General features: G+C 37.2%; 1 protein-coding gene across 1 annotated transcript; it reads left to right on the top strand.

Moving 5' to 3' along the window:
• The first annotated feature begins 8,291 nt into the window (after positions 1-8,291).
• On the top strand, positions 8,292-15,971 carry LOC311291909 (uncharacterized protein). Its single transcript, XM_084411264.1, has 2 exons — positions 8,292-8,496; positions 14,891-15,971. Exons 1-2 carry the CDS (start codon positions 8,418-8,420, stop codon positions 15,748-15,750), a joined length of 939 nt encoding a protein of 312 aa, XP_084267390.1. The 5' UTR covers positions 8,292-8,417; the 3' UTR covers positions 15,751-15,971.
• Positions 15,972-18,332: the final 2,361 nt, after the last annotated feature.

Below are 18,332 nucleotides of genomic sequence, written 5' to 3'. Positions count from 1 at the left end.
AGCAGAGCCACAGAGGGAAAGAGTTGCGACACTCTTTGATGTCGCCGCTATGGCTGTCACATGGTTCATGTAAGCCCCAATAGTTCCAGAACATACGCTGGCTGTCATGTTCTTCTATGGGACAGACAGCAGCGATTTTATTATTGAACGGCAAATATAAAATAAAACACACACCCAAGTACTTTTTCAGCTGTTATTGCATTATTGCATTTTGTTAATGTCAGTTTTGCATTTGGAGATAAGTTTTAGGCTATATTTTTGGAGGGAAAAGCTTAGTGTTCATGTCGCATGGGTAGTAGCACTTGCTTTAGCGGCTCTAACTTAACTTTTCCATATCATTCATCTGATGATGGACGTCTCATGATATTTAGCACAACTGGGCTGTATTAGGCTATTGATTCCCGTGATTTTGCTTATAAATTTTGATTCAGCCATTAGCCTACCTTTGATCACGCAAAGAGGTCTGCGGTGGGGGTCCGTTCAGAGTTCGCTTAAATATTTTTTATTAAACAATGACAGACAACAAAAATGTGTGCTTGTGTGAGTGTGTGTGAACAAGAAAAACAAAAACCAGGGGCAGGTGATCCATGAAACAGACAGGAATGGTGATCCCATAACAATCCTAGAGGTCCAGCATTGTTCTCACAAGCTGCTTCACTCAATACAATAAAACATAATGAAAAGTTAGTATATCCCAAAAAATTTAAATAAATGAAAGTTGCTATAAAGGTGGCAGCGATTCATTACCGAACTCTTACTGTCACAGCTGACGAAGTCGCGCTAGCTAACTAGCAGGCAGTGCTTGAAAATTGGTTGAAACAACCAACATAAAATATAAATAATTACGCTGTGCATGTACAAATGAAGACCAGTATAAGCATCGCAAAGGGCCTCTGATACATTATAGACAGTTGACAATTCAAAAGAGGTCGATATTTCAGCAATTTACCTCTGGAACAACTCGACGCGCAGCAATGTAAGTGAATGGTGTCCAACGCCCAAATGAAAGTGTTTGGAACTATTCCGATCTTCAAATCCCGGAAGTAGGCGGTTAAAAGCGCCGCCATTTTTTACAACGGAGGTCTATGGGAGTGTCGCAACTCTTTCTCTCTATGGCTCTGGATACTAGTACCTATTAATTAGCTACTAGTACTTATTCAATAGATACTAGTACCTATTAGATACTAGTATTTATTCCAAATGTTACTAGTAAGATTTTTCATTTAACTCTCCAGTGGGTGTTCTGACTAGTCAAAACATAAGACGAGTAAAAACGCAGTTGTGACTAGTAAAATAAGAATAGTTACAAAAATTACAAAAGATACTAGTGTCTAATAAATAAGTACTAGTATCTAAAAAATAAGTACTAGTACCTAATGAATAACTACTAGTATCTAATAAATACGTACTAGTAACAATTGGAATACATACTAGTAGTCAGAACTGAATAGTTGATATCTGAATGACAGATCCCCATAGAAGTCAATGGCAAAAAAAAAAAAAAATGTGTTACTAGTAACAAAAGAATAATTACTAGTCACTATTGGAATAAGTACTAGAATCTAATGAATAAGTACTAGTATCTAATAATAAGTACTAGTATCTAATAATATAAGTACTAGTAACTAATGAATACGTACTAGTATCTAATAAATAAGAACTAGTCACTATTGGAATAAGTTCTAGTATCTAATAAATAAGAACTAGTATCTAATAAATAAGTACTAGTATCTTTAAAAAGGCACTAGTACCTAAAGAATAAGCACTAGTAGCTAAAGAATAGGCACTAGTACCTAAAGGATAAGCACTAGTACCTAAAGAATAAGCACTAGTAGCTAAAGTATAAGCACTAGTAGCTAAAGAATAAGCACTAGTATCTAAAGAATAGGCACTAGTACCTAAAGGATAAGCACTAGTACCTAAAGAATAAGCACTAGTAGCTAAAGTATAAGCACTAGTAGCTAAAGAATAAGCACTAGTATCTAAAGAATAGGCACTAGTACCTAAAGGATAAGCACTAGTACCTAAAGAATAAGCACTAGTAGCTAAAGGATAAGCACTAGTACCTAAAGAATAGGCACTAGTACCTAAAGGATAAGCACTAGTACCTAAAGAATAAGCACTAGTATCTAAAGGATAAGCACTAGTACCTAAAGAATAGGCACTAGTACCTAAAGGATAAGCACTAGTACCTAAAGGATAAGCACTAGTACCTAAAGAATAAGCACTAGTACCTAAAGGATAAGCACTAGTACCTAAAGAATAGGCACTAGTACCTAAAGGATAAGCACCAGTATCTAAAGGATAAGCACTAGTACCTAAAGAATAGGCACTAGTACCTAAAGGATAAGCACTAGTACCTAAAGGATAAGCACTAGTACCTAAAGAATAAGCACTAGTACCTAAAGGATAAGCACTAGTACCTAAAGAATAAGCACTAGTAGCTAAAGGATAAGCACTAGTACCTAAAGAATAGGCACTAGTACCTAAAGGATAAGCACTAGTACCTAAAGGATAAGCACTAGTACCTAAAGAATAAGCACTAGTACCTAAAGGATAAGCACTAGTACCTAAAGAATAGGCACTAGTACCTAAAGGATAAGCACTAGTACCTAAAGAATAAGCACTAGTAGCTAAAGAATAAGCACTAGTAGCTAAAGAATAAGCACTAGTAGCTAAAGAATAAGCACTAGTATCTAAAGAATAAGCACTAGTATCTAAAGAATAGGCACTAGTACCTAAAGGATAAGCACTAGTAGCTAAAGAATAATCACTAGTAGCTAAAGAATAAGCACTAGTAGCTAAAGAATAAGCACTAGTAGCTAAAGAATAAGCACTAGTAGCTAATGAATAAGCACTAGTATCTAAAGAATAGGCACTAGTACCTAAAGAATAAGCACTAGTAGCTAATGAATAAGGACTACACTGTAAACCCCAATGTTGTCCATACTAAAGATATCAAGTTATCAGAACTTGACATTACTTAAAATAAAAAGTTTTGGCATCAAAACTTAAACAGGTCTGCTTAACTTACTCATTTGGCAGCAGAAATCTTTCTAATTAATATCTTAAGTGTTGTAAACTCAACATTTCAATTCATTTAAATTATTAGCTATGTCTCTGTTTAAAATGATAGGTCGGGCATGAAATTCTGCCTTGACAACCGCGCTGATTGGTCGATATAACGCAAGGCGGTAAAATATTTTTTTTGTCCTGCTGAATGTTTAACGGCTCTGGTGTGACGCAGAAGCAGTCCTCTCGAGGCACTTGCAGATTTCTGAAATAAAGCTAAATAGGTAAGTAACGTAGAGATTTAAACACATTTATCGTAATTGCCTTACACGTTTTATTCTAATGTTTTTCCCCCCATTTTACTCTGGCAAGCGGTTCAAGCAGACAGGCAGTAAAGCAAGCGGGAACCGGGAAGAGAGTCGTCGTGAAAGACTCATTAGACTACACTCAGTGGTAAGTTAATTGTAAAATATACGTACATTTTGCTTAGTTGCTTTTAAAATACTTTATTTTTAGATAATTTGCGAGTTGTAAACACGGTTGGGTTACTAACTTTCTGTAAGAACATTTAACTTTCCCGCTGAATTTCCTGTTATCCTCCCCCAGCGGCACTATCAGGCAGGCGGTCATGAATCAGGCGCGGAGGGGGAGAGAGTCGTAACGTTATAGCCTAGGCCCACGGAGTTAACGTTAGCTGGTAAGTTAATGTAACACACCTGTAAATTGTACTTTATTGTCTGTAAAATGTTTTATTTTATATGGATGGACAAGGTATAAATGCGTTTAAGTTAATTGCACACTGACAATGAAACGCGCCAATGGACTAACTTATATGCACGGAGCATTCTTTAAAACTTCCGCAATAATATAACGTTACGCCAGCTGGAAATGTCACTTGCTGGTGTGTTGGTATCTTCAGTGTCCTGAGGTAGATTTAACAGCATAAATATTGTAATAAAAGATAAGCTAATATGCATTTGAATTTGTAAATGTCAGTATCATTGTAAATGTTTATCTTTTTTGACACATTCTTTTTATAAAAGTGATTTAAAGGCTTAAATATGCGAGGTTTATCTTTTTCTAAAACATTCTTTGTGAAAAATTATTTAAAAGCTAATTTAATCTTTAATTTAATACTCATCAATCCTACCTTGTAACTATTATTTTTGGATTCTATTAGATTTGTTTAAGGTTTGGCTGAATTTTGAAGAATTTTGAATGTGCTTTGCTGAATATATTAACAGTTTAAATAAAAAAGCTGAATTGTGAGTTTGTGTAAGTAAATTTTTAAAGGTCAATACTGCTTAGAAGTGAAAAGAAAACAAGAAAAAATCCGAAAGGGCTAAAAATTACCCCCCCCCCCCCCCCCCCCCCCCCCCCAAAAAAAAACGGAATTTGAAAATAAAATAAAATGGAATTTGAGAAAAAATGAAACGGATTTCATAGGGCCCTACATATAACATCGTTTTTATTTTTATTGAAAGGCTTATGAATACTTGTTCACCGAAAAATGAAAATTCTGTCATCATATACTCACCCTAAAGTTGTTCCAAACCTGTATGAATTTCTTTCTTCTGCTGAACAGAAAGGAAGATATTTAGAATAATGTCAGTAATCAGACAGTTTTAGATACCATTGACTTCCATTGTATATTTTTTTCCTACTATGGAAGTCAATGGTATCTAAAACTGTCTGATTACTGTCTGAAAATGTACAAAATTTTATTTGCCGCCCCGGACCCCCCTAGAGGTACCAAGCTCCACCCACAAAAATAATGTGGGAAACACATTAGGCTATATGATGATCTACAAAAAATACAAATTTAACTATCTCATTATTAAAATACATTATTAGGATTTTACCACCTCATTTTGAGCTAGGAAAAACCTGACAGGAGCTAACATGACAGGAGCTATTTTGCTGAATATTCTCACGATTGCAAATGGTACATTGATTTTAGTTCAATAAACAAGTAATGAATATTAAATTATTTCAATTACTTAGGTTAAATATTACATATAAGCATGTAATATAATGTGTATTTCCATCACAGGTTTGGTCTTAAATATTACATATACGCATGTATTATAAAGTGTATTTCCATCAAAGGTTTGGTCTTAAATTTCATTCAAAGTGGCATTAAAAAGTCTTAAATTTAACTTGTTTATATCTGTAGACACCCTGTTAATGACAGAATTTTCATTTTTGGGTGAACTATCCCTTAAGGTTAAGATGCACCTTTTGAAATGTACATGAGCTTACATGCATGTGAATTAATTTAAATTTAAATTTAATGTTTATTCATCTTCACTAGATGTCCGATGATCGCAGCTCTAATCTTGATGTGCCAGTGGGGATTGTACTAGTGGAAGATGGGATGACTCTTCAGCCCCTCAACTCTCTGCATTTGTCTCCCTTGTCCATTGGTATAGTAATTGGTGGACGCATCCTCCTTTCCATGGGGCAGAAAGACCTGCAGCCTAAAATACAATCTTTGGCTAACCATCTGTTTGGTTAAAATGGAGAAAACGTGATCAGCACATGCATTCAACAAAAAATAAAATATGATGCAGCGGCCAGTAAGACTTTTACCAGCAGAATGCAACGGCTTTTTCTAGGGGGCGATGTAATTTTCTCGATGACAGAACACTGAAATTTGTTGCACGATTTTGTGGAACGACTACAGACCTCCCTTACAAAACACTGGCAGTACTTATTTTTGGTAGATGTGTCAGTTTCTTGCAATGTGTTATACATATATGAACTTGCTGTTTTGTTGTTCATGTGTTTAAAAAAAAAAATCAAAGCTTACAATTTTGATGTTTGTGTGCCTTAAAAATGTGATTGTTAGAAATGAGCTTATTTTGTTTGTCTTTTAACAATGTCACTTAAAAATTAGCTTATGATTTTGATGTTTGTGTTAGAAATGAGATTATTTTGTTGTTCATGTGTCTTTTAAAAATGCAACTGTTAAAAATGAGCTTATGATTTTGTTCGTGTCTTTTAAAAATGTGACCTAAAAAATTGCTTATTTGATGTTTGTGTTAAATGTGTTAGAAATTAGCTTATTTTGTTGATGTGTCTTTAAAAAAATGCAACTAAAAAATTTGCTTATGATTTTGTTTGTCTTTTAAAAATGTGAGCTTACTGTTGAAAAGCTTTCAATTTTAATGTTCGTGTGTCTTAAAAATATGAGCATATTGTTATGAGAAATGTTTCTGTTAAATTAATGTAAATGCTGTATATACCGAATAAAGTGGTTGATGTGAAAAACAATACTTGTTTTAATGATTTATAAATTATTTAATACAAGGAAACGATATATAAACAGGAAAGTTTGAGTTAAGTCTTTGCCTTTTTAAGTTATATGTACTTAAACATTTAAGTTATCTGTAGTTAAACATTAAGTACAGATAACTTAAATGATTGAGTTACTTCAATGAAGCGACCATATTAGGCCAACTCAATTAAATTGAGTTGTCAATTTCCCCATTACTCAACTGAACTGAGGGAATCACTTTCCTCAAATCATTTGAGTTGTCTCAACTTATTAGGGTTTACAGTGTAGTACTTAATGGAATAGATACTAGTATCTAAAAAAGAAGTACTAGTAGCATGAAAATAGAGACTAGTCGGTTTAAATGATTAAATGTTAAAACGGCTTGCCGTAAACGGCTTGCCATATAAGTATAGTAGCATGAAAATAGATACTGGTACATAGTAAGGATTAAATGTTAAAACGGCTTGCCAAAGCTTCACACATACGCAAAGGTAATTAGAGATATCTCTAATTCAGTTTCGACTAGTCACAATTATATTTAAAGATATCTGAATTGTACTTGCTCCCAGTGGAATCTGCTGCTGTGTGAGTGAGACTAGATTTACTCAGCTCCTCCCCCTCCCTGCTAATGCTCAGTGCTAACTGCTAATGCTCAGTGCTAACTGCTAACAACAGTAACGTTAGTCTGCTGACAGAAAAGCTACTGGGTTCATTTAATTACTTCAGCGATTACTACATAACATCTGGATGCATTCATATGGTAAAAGGTCTCCAGCATTAAGAGCAATGATTTTAATAGCATGTGGCAAAACTGACCAACTGAAGTGTTCAATAAAGATTGAGAACCGCAAACTCTTCGTCTGAATTTATTTATGAAATATTTTGAAAAGACAAGAGTGAAGAACAATGGAATTATACACCAAATACATGAAAAATAGTACAAGTAAACGTGTGATGGACAAGAATAATGCTTCAGAATCAAGGCAGACCTTATTAGAAAAGGTGAAGGCTGATTTAAAAAAGATAAGAATTTATAAAATGTAGGCTATAAATTAAGTTTAAATGGCATTAACATGTACTGATGACATTGATTAGTACATTACGTTGTGTATGGATTGTGCTTGTTGATGCAGGTTTACTCGTGTCATACAGTAATAATAACCCACAGGTGGGAGTGTTGTATTGTGTTATAGCAAGATTTATTTTCTTATTAAAGATATAATTGAATGTGAAAATATGAATCTGTGGAAAGTAGTTGCCAATCCAAACTTAATTTATGGTTATTGAGCGACAGGGGCGGTTCTCAGGTCAGGTTTAGCCCAAACTAAAATTGGGTATTTTTATTTAAAGGAATTAATTCATTATAAAAGCGATTTAAGGGAAAAAAGAAAGGCCTATTGTATTTAACTATTTGCAAATAATATTTTATTTTTAATTATGCATGCATTTTCTCTAAATGAATCAAGCATATTATAGCATATTTTCAATTAAAAAAAGCTCAATTTAATAAATAAATAAAGTTGAGTAATTTGCGTCACCAGATACTGTCGGTAGATGAATATTTCTATTGTAAAACAGTCAAATATTAAATGTTCATATACTTACATTTTACCAGGCGTTCGTTCACTTCTTTAATCACTCGGACATTGATGAGCTAGAGTGACTCATTTAAACGCCTCTGATTGGCCGATGCGTTCATCAGACATGTCTGTGATTGGCTACAATGCTCAACGCTGCAAAAGCACGTCGTAAACTCCTTTAATGCAAAGGGAAAAATATAAATAAAACTGTAAAACGCACTTTTCATGATTAGGTAATCGCGACTGCTGTAATCTTATTCACATCTGTTTTTCTGATTAATTTGGGCTTAAGCCCAGCCCTAGCGCCGCCCCTGTCTCAGTGAGAGACATTAGTTTATTGTGAAGAATTATTTTATTCAAGGTGTATCTAGCCTGCATACTCATCATCATCATGACCAGCCACCGGGGGGCGATCGAGACGCTTTGGCTTCACTTTTCAGCACTTGTGCGACACGCTTGATTTCCTCCGTCACCAGCACACACACACACACTGACACAGGAGAAGAAGAGCGAGTCCAGGAGCAACAGCTGAGTCTTCTGCTGAGATGATGATGGAGTTTATTAAAGAGGAGTGTGAAGACATGAGTGAAGGAGTGAGAGATGAAGACACTGAGGAACAAAGAGGTTCGTGGTCTTTCTTCAGTAGCGATAGTGACTAACTGCGAGCGTGCGTGCGTGCGTGCGAGAGAGAGAGAGAGAGAGAGAGAGTTTGCACTAGAACAGGGTTCACCAATCTCGGTCCTGGAGGGCCGCTGTCCTGCAGAGTTTAGCTCCAACCCCAATTAAAAACACCTGAACCAGCTAATCAAGGTCTCACTAGGCATACTAGAAACTTTCAAACCGGTGTGTTGGAGGACCTCCAGGACCGAGATTGGTGAACCCTGCACTAGATAGTACTGCATTAATATCGTGATCTACAAACGAGATCCGTCTTCATGATCTGTGAATTCAGCGACGATCCTCCGGTCGAAATCTGTGATGACCCGAACTACACGAACGTCTGTTTACAATAAACACGAATCGCGCATTAATATTATACAAACACGTGTTTAGATTGAGCATGATTTATGAACACTTAATCGCATTTGATCAGTTTCATTGTTTCTCACTGCTTTCTCCTCGTTTTCTTAATGAAATACACGCTGTGCCAATGAACAACGATCCAAGCCATTAGATTAATCAGCTTATAATCAGTTTAAAAATAGTCATCTAGTCTAGTGCATACTAGGCTGAAATAGACTAGAACTTCACTATTCTCATTTGAGAAATCACGTTAGTTTTGGTCTGTTAACCCTATAACCAACACGCGCCTCATTCTCTCACGAGGCACAACTCTTCACGTTCATCATAAGACTGCTCTTATGTTATGAAGATACTCGACAAAAACACATTTTGGAATAACTGTGTGTGTTATTGTTCGTTCAAGCGTGAAAGAGAACTGTATTCTGGGCTGTCTTGTGCGCACGATATCAGCGCGAGTCTTTCTGTGCGTCACAGTCAGGACATTCATTGGCAGCGCGCTCTTTTTTGTCTTGTCGCGCATGAATGGTTTAAAAACATTAGCATGAATAAGAGCAGGATCATGTAACACTAGCCAAAGGATGACACAAATTAACAGATGCTGCGTTAATCGCGTTAACAGCCCAAATTTGTTTATTTCATATAAAATCGCAGCATTTTCCGTCATATAATCGCGCAGGCTTGACACCGCGATTGCGATATGATTAATCGTGCAGCACTAGTTGAGGTAAAACATAAAGATAAAACAAACATAAAATATCACAGCATTAGCTATAAAATGGAGTTTGCAAGCCTATGAAGAGTGGAGGAAAACTAATAGTGGCTTTTGGGTAATAGATAAATAAATATGGAGAAAAATCGATTCGTGGTGTTTGAGAATCGATTTTGAATCGACCACATTTTAAAAAACGATTAATCGAAAAAAAACTTTTTTTTTTGCCCAGCCCTAATGTATATATGTATGTACAACTGTGTATATATATATATATATATATATATATATATATATATATATATATATATATATATACATATATGTACAACTGTATATATATATATATATATATATATGAAGAGTTCAGATGCAAAAGCCTGAAGTGCCATCTGAAATTTTCTTCTTGAATGATCATTTTTATCAAGCTCGTATATTTAAGTTCAGTAGTTTCACTTAAATGACAATTAATAGGTCATTTTCATATCTATTTAAGTTAAATTACTGAACTTAAATATACGAGCTTGTTAAAAATTATCATTCAAGAAAATCAAGAAAATTTCAGATGGCACTTAATTTCTTTTTTGCATCTGAACTCTTCATATATATATATATATATATATATATATATATATATATATATATATATATATATATATATATATATATATATATATATATACATATATATATATATACACACACACACACACACACACACACACACACACACACACACACAGGCTTAGCTATCTAATGAAGTAGTTGACCGTGATCAAACATATAGTTTCCCAATCAAAGGGTGTCCGTAGCAGTAATCAAACTGTCCAATGTGGACACATCAAACCATGAACCCCGTAGCAGGAATCAGTGGAAACATCCAGGCAAGGACCACACATATGTATTCAGCATAGAAAAGTCCTTAGTTGAGCATTAATCAGAATGTTTGTTTGACCAAGGCGGTCGGCCATGCTTTCATAATCTAGCTAATTTCTTCAACTGCTCACCTGCTGCTTTATCTAAGCACAGAGGTTCTCTACTACCCCTAGTGGAGAGGAGTGTAATTGTAGTTTAAAACTAAGTAACGACTGGTGTCTGTCACAACCCTTTCCTGAGCCCTTAACTTCACTATTCTGTTTTGAAAAATCAAACTGACCAAAACTGATATATATGTATGTATATGTGTGTGTATATAACACACATACAAAGCTCTGTGATCAGTAAATGCTGCCGTCTCTGAAAACTACATTCGTCAAACATCTTCCCAAACTTGTAATGTGAAGCATTCATAATCATAAACCTTTTGTCCAACAAAAGACTTTTAATAACATGTTTTGAAACCAAACTCACTTCATAACATCAGTTTGAGTGTTTGACCTAACTTCCCTTTGTGAGCTGATGTGGCTTTTTATCATAGAATGAGACAGACAAGATATTATTTTATAGTATTCTATACAGTGATAAAGGCATTGCACTATAAATATACTTTATTATGAAAATACCAGAGAAAGCTTAAAGAACCCAGATAAACCATATATTGTCATTAATATTTTCTTCTTGAATTCCTGTGTTCAGGATGTTTCTGAAATGCAATCTTCGGCCTGTGCTGTTGCCTTGTTGACTGCTATCTGAAACTCGACCGATTACTAGGCATTGTCAGGCCCGTATTAAGAACACATAGGGCCACATATGGGTACATACTGCATATTCCATTTTAATATTAACCTGGCCTATATATAAATATTCCAGGCTGCAACACATTAACAGTTAATAAATGCATTAACACCAGATATGAGGTAAAAGTTCAACTTTTGAGCATACAACTACCTTAAGTACTTTTAAAATAGTTTCATTCGTGTTTTCACTGTTATACGGTAGGGGGGCGTTATTACACATCGTCTGAAAGAGTACAGAATCTCCTGATCAGATGAAGAAGCAGAAACTAGCAATATCATAAAATAATGTGATCAACAATATATAAATCAAAACTGTCTAATGTTACTGAATGAAATGTCGACCCAGCACAAGCTATAGGACTGTGAAGCTTTGAGGTGTTGATGAACTTGATCTACTCCATCTGAGTTTGATCATCAAAAAACTAAATCCAGGTCGTCGAGCTGGTTCCCCAGTGTCCACTGAATTCCATTCATCTTCCCTGCTGTTGTCATCTTCAGGATCCAGGCAATTGTCAGGAGAAATAGGAATGGTGACAACAGGCAGCCTTGCCTGACTCCCGTTCTAACCGCCAAGCTCTTTGTGAAATGTGCGCTGTGGGCCACCCTGCAGGTCATTCCTTCATAGGAGTTCTTGATCAGGCTCATTAGCTTGATTGGTATCCCGTAGTGCCGAAGTAACTGCCAGAGACTTTCTCGGTCGAACGCCTTCTCATAGTCAACAAAATTTCATTTCCGTAGACTGTTCTAAAATGAGACGCTATGTTGCGATCTGGTCGGTGCATGATCTTTCTTTTGGGAATCCTGCTTGTTCGTCTCTCAGCCGATGGTCCACTGCATCTTTCATTCTGTCTAAGATTATCCCGTTGTAGATTTTGCCTGGGACTGATAGTAGTGTGATTCCCCTGTAGTTTGCACAGTTGCTCAAGTCACCCTTCTTTGGTCTCTTAATGTGGTAGCCCTCTTTCCAATCTGCTGGTATGTCCTCCTCCTCCCAGATCTTTTCAAAGAGAGGGAACAGCATCTCAACAGTGGTTTCAGTGTCTGCCTTCAGTGCTTCTGCCGGGATGTCATCAGGGCCCGCAGCTTTACCACTCTTTACCACACTTTGTTTGCAATATGTCCCTGGTTGGTTTGCTGCAGTCTGGCTAGGTCAACATCAGCTGCCTGGATAACGGCAGGGCTTGCCGGTGCTGGTCTGCTCAGCAGCTCTTCAAAATGTTCTGTCCACCTGCTCAGTTGCTGCTCTATCCCCATGATGACCTGTCCCTCCTTATCCTTGACTGGTCTTTCTGGTCTACTGTATTTACCAGATAGTTTCTTGGTAGTGTCGTATAGTTGTTTCATGTTGCCTGTTGCTGCAGCTTGCTCTGCCTCCTCTGCTAGGTTGTCAATATAGCTCCGCTTGTCCTCACACTTCGCTTTACCTCTTGGTGGGCTTCTGTGTATTCAGCTTGTGCTGCTGCCTTTGCTGCTGTTGTGTGGCTAATGTTGAGGGCTTCTTTCTTCTGTTTTCTCATCTTGTGCATGGTGCCTGCTGTCATCCAGTCTTTCTGTTGGGGCTTCTTTGGTCCTCTTCCTGGCAGGTTAAGGTTAGGGCATTTTTCACTCCATTCCACATGGTGTGGAGGTCTGTTTCCTCATCATGGAACTTATTTGTCAATGTGAGCTGGTAGTCTTTCTGGATTGTTGGATCTTTCAAGAAACCAACATTGAATTTCTGTCTTTTGGTTTGTGTGTCTGTGAAGTTCTTTTTTTTAACTAGTAGATGGTGATCGGTTGCAGCATCTGCACCCCCCTTCACTCGGACATCTTGGAGTGATCTACTGAACTTTTTGGAGATACACAGGTGGTTTTCCGTGGTGTGGTCCGGAGACGCCCACATGGCCTTGTGGATCCTTTTGTGTGCGAAGATGCTGCCCACGATGAACTTGTTGTTCAGTGCACAGATGTCCGCAAACTTCTCTCGATTTTTGTTCATTTCACCAAGCGTGTGTGGGCCCATCACTGCCATTTAATGCCATTTTAGCATTAAAGACCCCCATCAGGATGTTCACATCTTTGCCCTTCCTTCTGTCCAATACAGCTTGAAGTCTACCATAGAAGTGGTCTTTCGTGTCCTCGCTGCTATCATTTGTTGGATGTTAAGCTTGATGTTTTTATCTTTTTGGTTTTGAACGAGGCATGGTTATTTTTACCTTAAAAAGAATGTTTCCAAAATCGTATCAGTGGTCGTAACAGGGTGAAAGGCACTTCTGGATTTGCTTTGCAGCCCCATATCTGCGATAACCACACTATGCAAGTTTGCCAAACCGGATCGCGTTTCTGTAGTTCGAATGAAACATTGGAAAACTACAAATTTGACTTGCTTTACGTCAAGCATATACAATACATCATACTTTCATGAAATCATGCAAAATACTCCACCTTGTCTGTGGACATTGTTCATTCCAAAGCCGGTGTTGGATAAACAGCGAGCGTGCGTGCGACAGTAGGCTGCGGGCGGCGAAATTATTTACGACAGCGGTAATGGACAATTCCGCTTCCAACCTGTAGGGTGACCGAAGAGGAAAAGTTCCTTAATGGTTTCCTGGTTGATAAAAGGGTGGTTGGGACTGTGGCTTCCTTTCGGCTTTCACCACAAGACGTCATACGTTCTTGAGACAAGAGCCCTTTCTCTTCCAGGAGCGGAGTTTGATGAATTGTTGTTGACGTTTCTATAACAAGATGTTTTTTTTTTTTTTTTTACGGATAGGGTTGTTAGTCCTAAGCCAACCTCTTTAGCCTCGAGGAGAGGTGGTCCAAGTTGGTCTGATCTCTATCCTTTGACCTGTCCAGCATGGGTGACCCCACCAGGAGCATAAGCTCCAGCTGGCTTAGGCACTACTTGGGAGTTAATCAAATTGGACACATTCATTGTAAAGTTCAGATTCTAAGCTTTCAAATGACACCTATTTTGTGTTGATCAAGGTACTAGTTTTGATAAATATGATTATGAATTTTTGTGTAGCTAGGTGGCACCATCGGGTGTTACACTCCGGTTTAGAGGGAATACTCAGGACTCATTAAGAGTTGATCATAATGGTTACATGCATTTAAAAAGCTGAATTTGTGAAAATTAAATTGATTTGTGAAAGGTTTCACTGTACAATTGCAATCTGTTAACCCTTCCCTGAGTCCATAACTTTAAATTCTGATTTGTGAAATTTCTCACAGTACAGTTATGGTCAGTTAACCCTTTCCTGGGTGATTAACTTCCCTATTAGAAAAAAAAAAAGAGTTAATTATAAAAAATGCCTACCTTTCACATTCTTGACTAGCAGACTTGAAAAGAGTTTGATGCTTTGCTGTGAAAAAAATTCACACATCAAGCAGGTCGAGATGAAACCACTTTCAGTCTTTGTTTTGAGACAAAGGCATTATAAAATTAAGAGTCACTATGAAAAATTTAAATGCTGATTTCGGACCGAAGGACCGCGTCACTTTCACAATTTCACAAATTTTGAAGAATCACATGTGATATTAGATGGGTAAACTGGGGTCACTCATTTTATTCATCTTCAATTTAATTAAAATTTTGAAAATGGGGATTTAATTAATTTGTTCTTTTTAGATCTGATGAAAGTGGAAGAGGAAAGTGAAGAACTGAGTGAAGTGGAAAGTGAAGAACTGAGTGAAGTGGAAAGTGAAGAACTGAGTGAAGTGGAAAGTGAAGAACTGAGTGAAGTGGAAGAACATCAGAAATCTCAGAATATCACAACTAGAGGAAAATCTTCTAGTAGCTCAAAGATCAAAAAGAATGTTTCACAGAAGATAACTCAAAGATCAAGAGCTAAAAGGCCATCATGCACCTGCCTTCAGTGTGGAAAGAGTTTCACATGTAAAGGAAGCCTTAGGGATCACACAAGGATTCACACTGGAGAAAGACCTTTCACATGCAGTTACTGTGGAATAGGGTTTAAACAAAGCGGAACTCTTACAGAACACATAAGAATCCACACTGGAGAGAAGCCTTACACATGCAGTCAATGTGGGAAGAGTTACAGACAGAAAGGAAGCCTTAGGATGCACATGCAAACTCACGCTGAAGAGAAGCCGTTTACATGCCCGCAGTGTGGGAAATGTTTTACACAGAAACACAACTTTAACCTTCACTTAAAAAATCACTCCGGTGTGAAGCCTTTCATCTGTCCTCAGTGTGGAAAAGCTTTTAGTCAGGTGTCACACCTTAAAATGCACCAGGTCGTTCACAGCGAAGTGAAGCCGTTTCACTGTGCACCCTGTGGAAGGAGTTTCAACGAAATGTCTGTCCTTAAAAGACATTTAAAATCATTCATACATAATAAATACAGGTCCCTGGAAAAATTCATGATCCCAGCTGTAGCCTCAGCTCATGGTTTTCCCTCAGGAGCAAATGTGTCTCAACAGAGCAATATAATAGGGTCGTCTACTAAAACACATTACCTGCAGTGAGAAAGGCAGTACAGGGGACATGAATGTATTAGTTCAGAACACAAACAAATCATTAAGGCACGTCTGGTGTTGTGAAGGGATGCTTTTCTTTAATATTCAGCTGTAAAAACACTTTTAAAGGAATAAAAGTACATGTATGGTACCATGCAAAAACAAGGTCTGCTAATTAATTCTACACCTTAGTAGTTAATGTCTTAAAATAAACATGTTTGCACTGAGAATTGAGGATATTCACTTGTAATGATATTAGGAGTCTAAAAGGATGCCATGATGTTGGAAAAGAAAATCGGTAACACTTTACAATAAGGTTATTTTGTTAACGTTAAAGTATTAACTAGCATGAACTAACTATGAGCAATTCATTTGTTACTGTATTTAATCTTTGTTAACGTTAGTTAACAGAAATACAGCTGCTCATTGTTTATTCATGTTCACAGTGAATCAACTAATGTTAACAATATTTTAATGAAGTAGTAGTAAATGTTTAAATGAACATGAACATAAAGATTAATAAATGCGGTACAAGTGTGGTTCATTATTAACACTAAACTACCAGAATTCCATAACTACTAGAAAGACCACAGCGGTCATTCTGACCGTTCATACTTTGACGTTCATATGGCCATACTGAATGTCATTTTCGTCATGTCATATCTACATTTGAACCTTCTCTTTAAGTTTTCCAATGAAGCTTTTAATAGACCCCTTCAATGTTTGTAAACATCGAATGCCTAGGTTGGGTGCGCGCGCAGCATGGGGTCAGAAAAATGGTGCGGCTTATAGACCGGCATATTGTGTCAAGGGTATGCGCTGTCTTTGCCATCACAGGAACGGGAACAGAACCATAATAAACTTGTTTTAGCTAATGGCGATTGTCTGTCTGATTAGAGTCCTGCACGGGTTCGGACGGGTGACCCGCAAATTTTCCCATTGACTTCCATAGTAGGAAAAAAATATACTATGGAAGTCAATGAGACCAGAAACTGTTTGGTTACTGATATTCTTCTAAATATCTTCCTTTCTGTAGCCTGGGTGCCAGCCCGAACCCCGCCCACAATATTTTTTGGTCGGGAAGTTCGGTCTGGACTCGCTCCGTTGAGGAGCTATTATGCCCGAACAAAAATTGTTCGGACCAATCAAATTGTCAGGGCGGGCTTTATACGATGATGGACAGATAAGCAACGGTAACGTCATCATTCACGTCATCAACGAGCGCTTGGGTTGAATTCAAATGACTGCCGCTGAAGAATTGAGATTTCACGAGTTCACGCTTACAAATAAGTCAGATAGAATAAATGCATATTTGGCGTGCTGTCTGAGGAGAGGCTTCGGGCTCGGTATTCGGCCCGAACCCAAAGTACTCCCCCCGTATTCCTGGCTGTGGAAGAACAAGCCAAGAGTGAGTGCAGGGATGCTGAAAACTGTCATGTTAGGTGAGTTGACCGAGTGAATAAATATATGCTTTCCTCTCATGCTGATAGACGGTTGATTGGATTGATTATTTGAATGTGCTCCTCCTGAAATGTGTTTATAAAACATCATGTGTAGATTCCGCCATCGCGTCTGTTATAGAAGATATCGACAGCGCATTAATTTTAAAAGAGGAACAGAGAACCGCGATCGGAAACATGAATGAAAAACATACGTCACTTACTCCGTTGCTCTGATTGGTTGTAGGTCTATCCAATTGAGTGCAGAGGAATTTTTTTTCCTGGTTCGGTTGAAACACGCCCCATAATCAAAGCTCAATGGAGAAGTATCAGACTCACATTCTGACTAGAATTGAGTATGACGACGTCAGGCTATCCTTTCTGTTCATCAGAAGAAAGAAATTCATACAGGTTTGAAACAACATGAGGGTGAGTATATGACGACAGAATTTTCATTTTAAAGTGGAGTATCCCTTTAACGTGATTGGTACCAAGACTGCCATCAAGGCCTCAATGAAGGGGATTATGTGAACAGAAAGGGGGTTCACAATGTAAATGTGCAGCCCAGTTACTATTGTGATTCTTAATATTCCAGATTATATCAAATAAAAAAAGAGATTTTTTAGTTTTTTGTATGTTCTTTACTATACCAATTTGTACAGTGTCCTTGGGTACCTTGAAAGGTGCTTTTCTAAATAAAATGTATTATTATTATTATTTTACTAAAATCTTCCATATCACAAATGTGAAAGCAAAATGGCCAGGATCTGTGCATGACTTAAGCATTTTCAGAGATTCACATGTATGCACATTATTTGAAAGTGGTGAGGAAAGTTCCACAATTAAATATCAAGCTCACTGTATTACATACACTTATGCTGGTCCTAACAGAACTGCATTTCTTCATAGGTGATTATGACATGTTCCTGCAGACAGGTGTTTTATGACCCCATTCCCTGACCCAAACCAGTTACAATGCAGCTCTAGCCAGGACAAGGGCACACAATGAAATGAACTTTGGCTAACTAAAGGGAAGATTTCAGTGTCTGATAAGTCTGAGGGTTTCACACCTGACAGGGCCTGTGACATTGCTGCATGTGCCATATTACACAACATTGCCACAAAAAAACAAAAAACACTTTTCATCAAATG

The sequence above is a fragment of the Rutilus rutilus genome, assembly GCF_951802725.1.
Source record: "Rutilus rutilus genome assembly, chromosome: 6".
Taxonomy (NCBI): domain Eukaryota; kingdom Metazoa; phylum Chordata; class Actinopteri; order Cypriniformes; family Leuciscidae; genus Rutilus; species Rutilus rutilus.
This window is presented reverse-complemented; position numbering and strand designations above follow the sequence as displayed.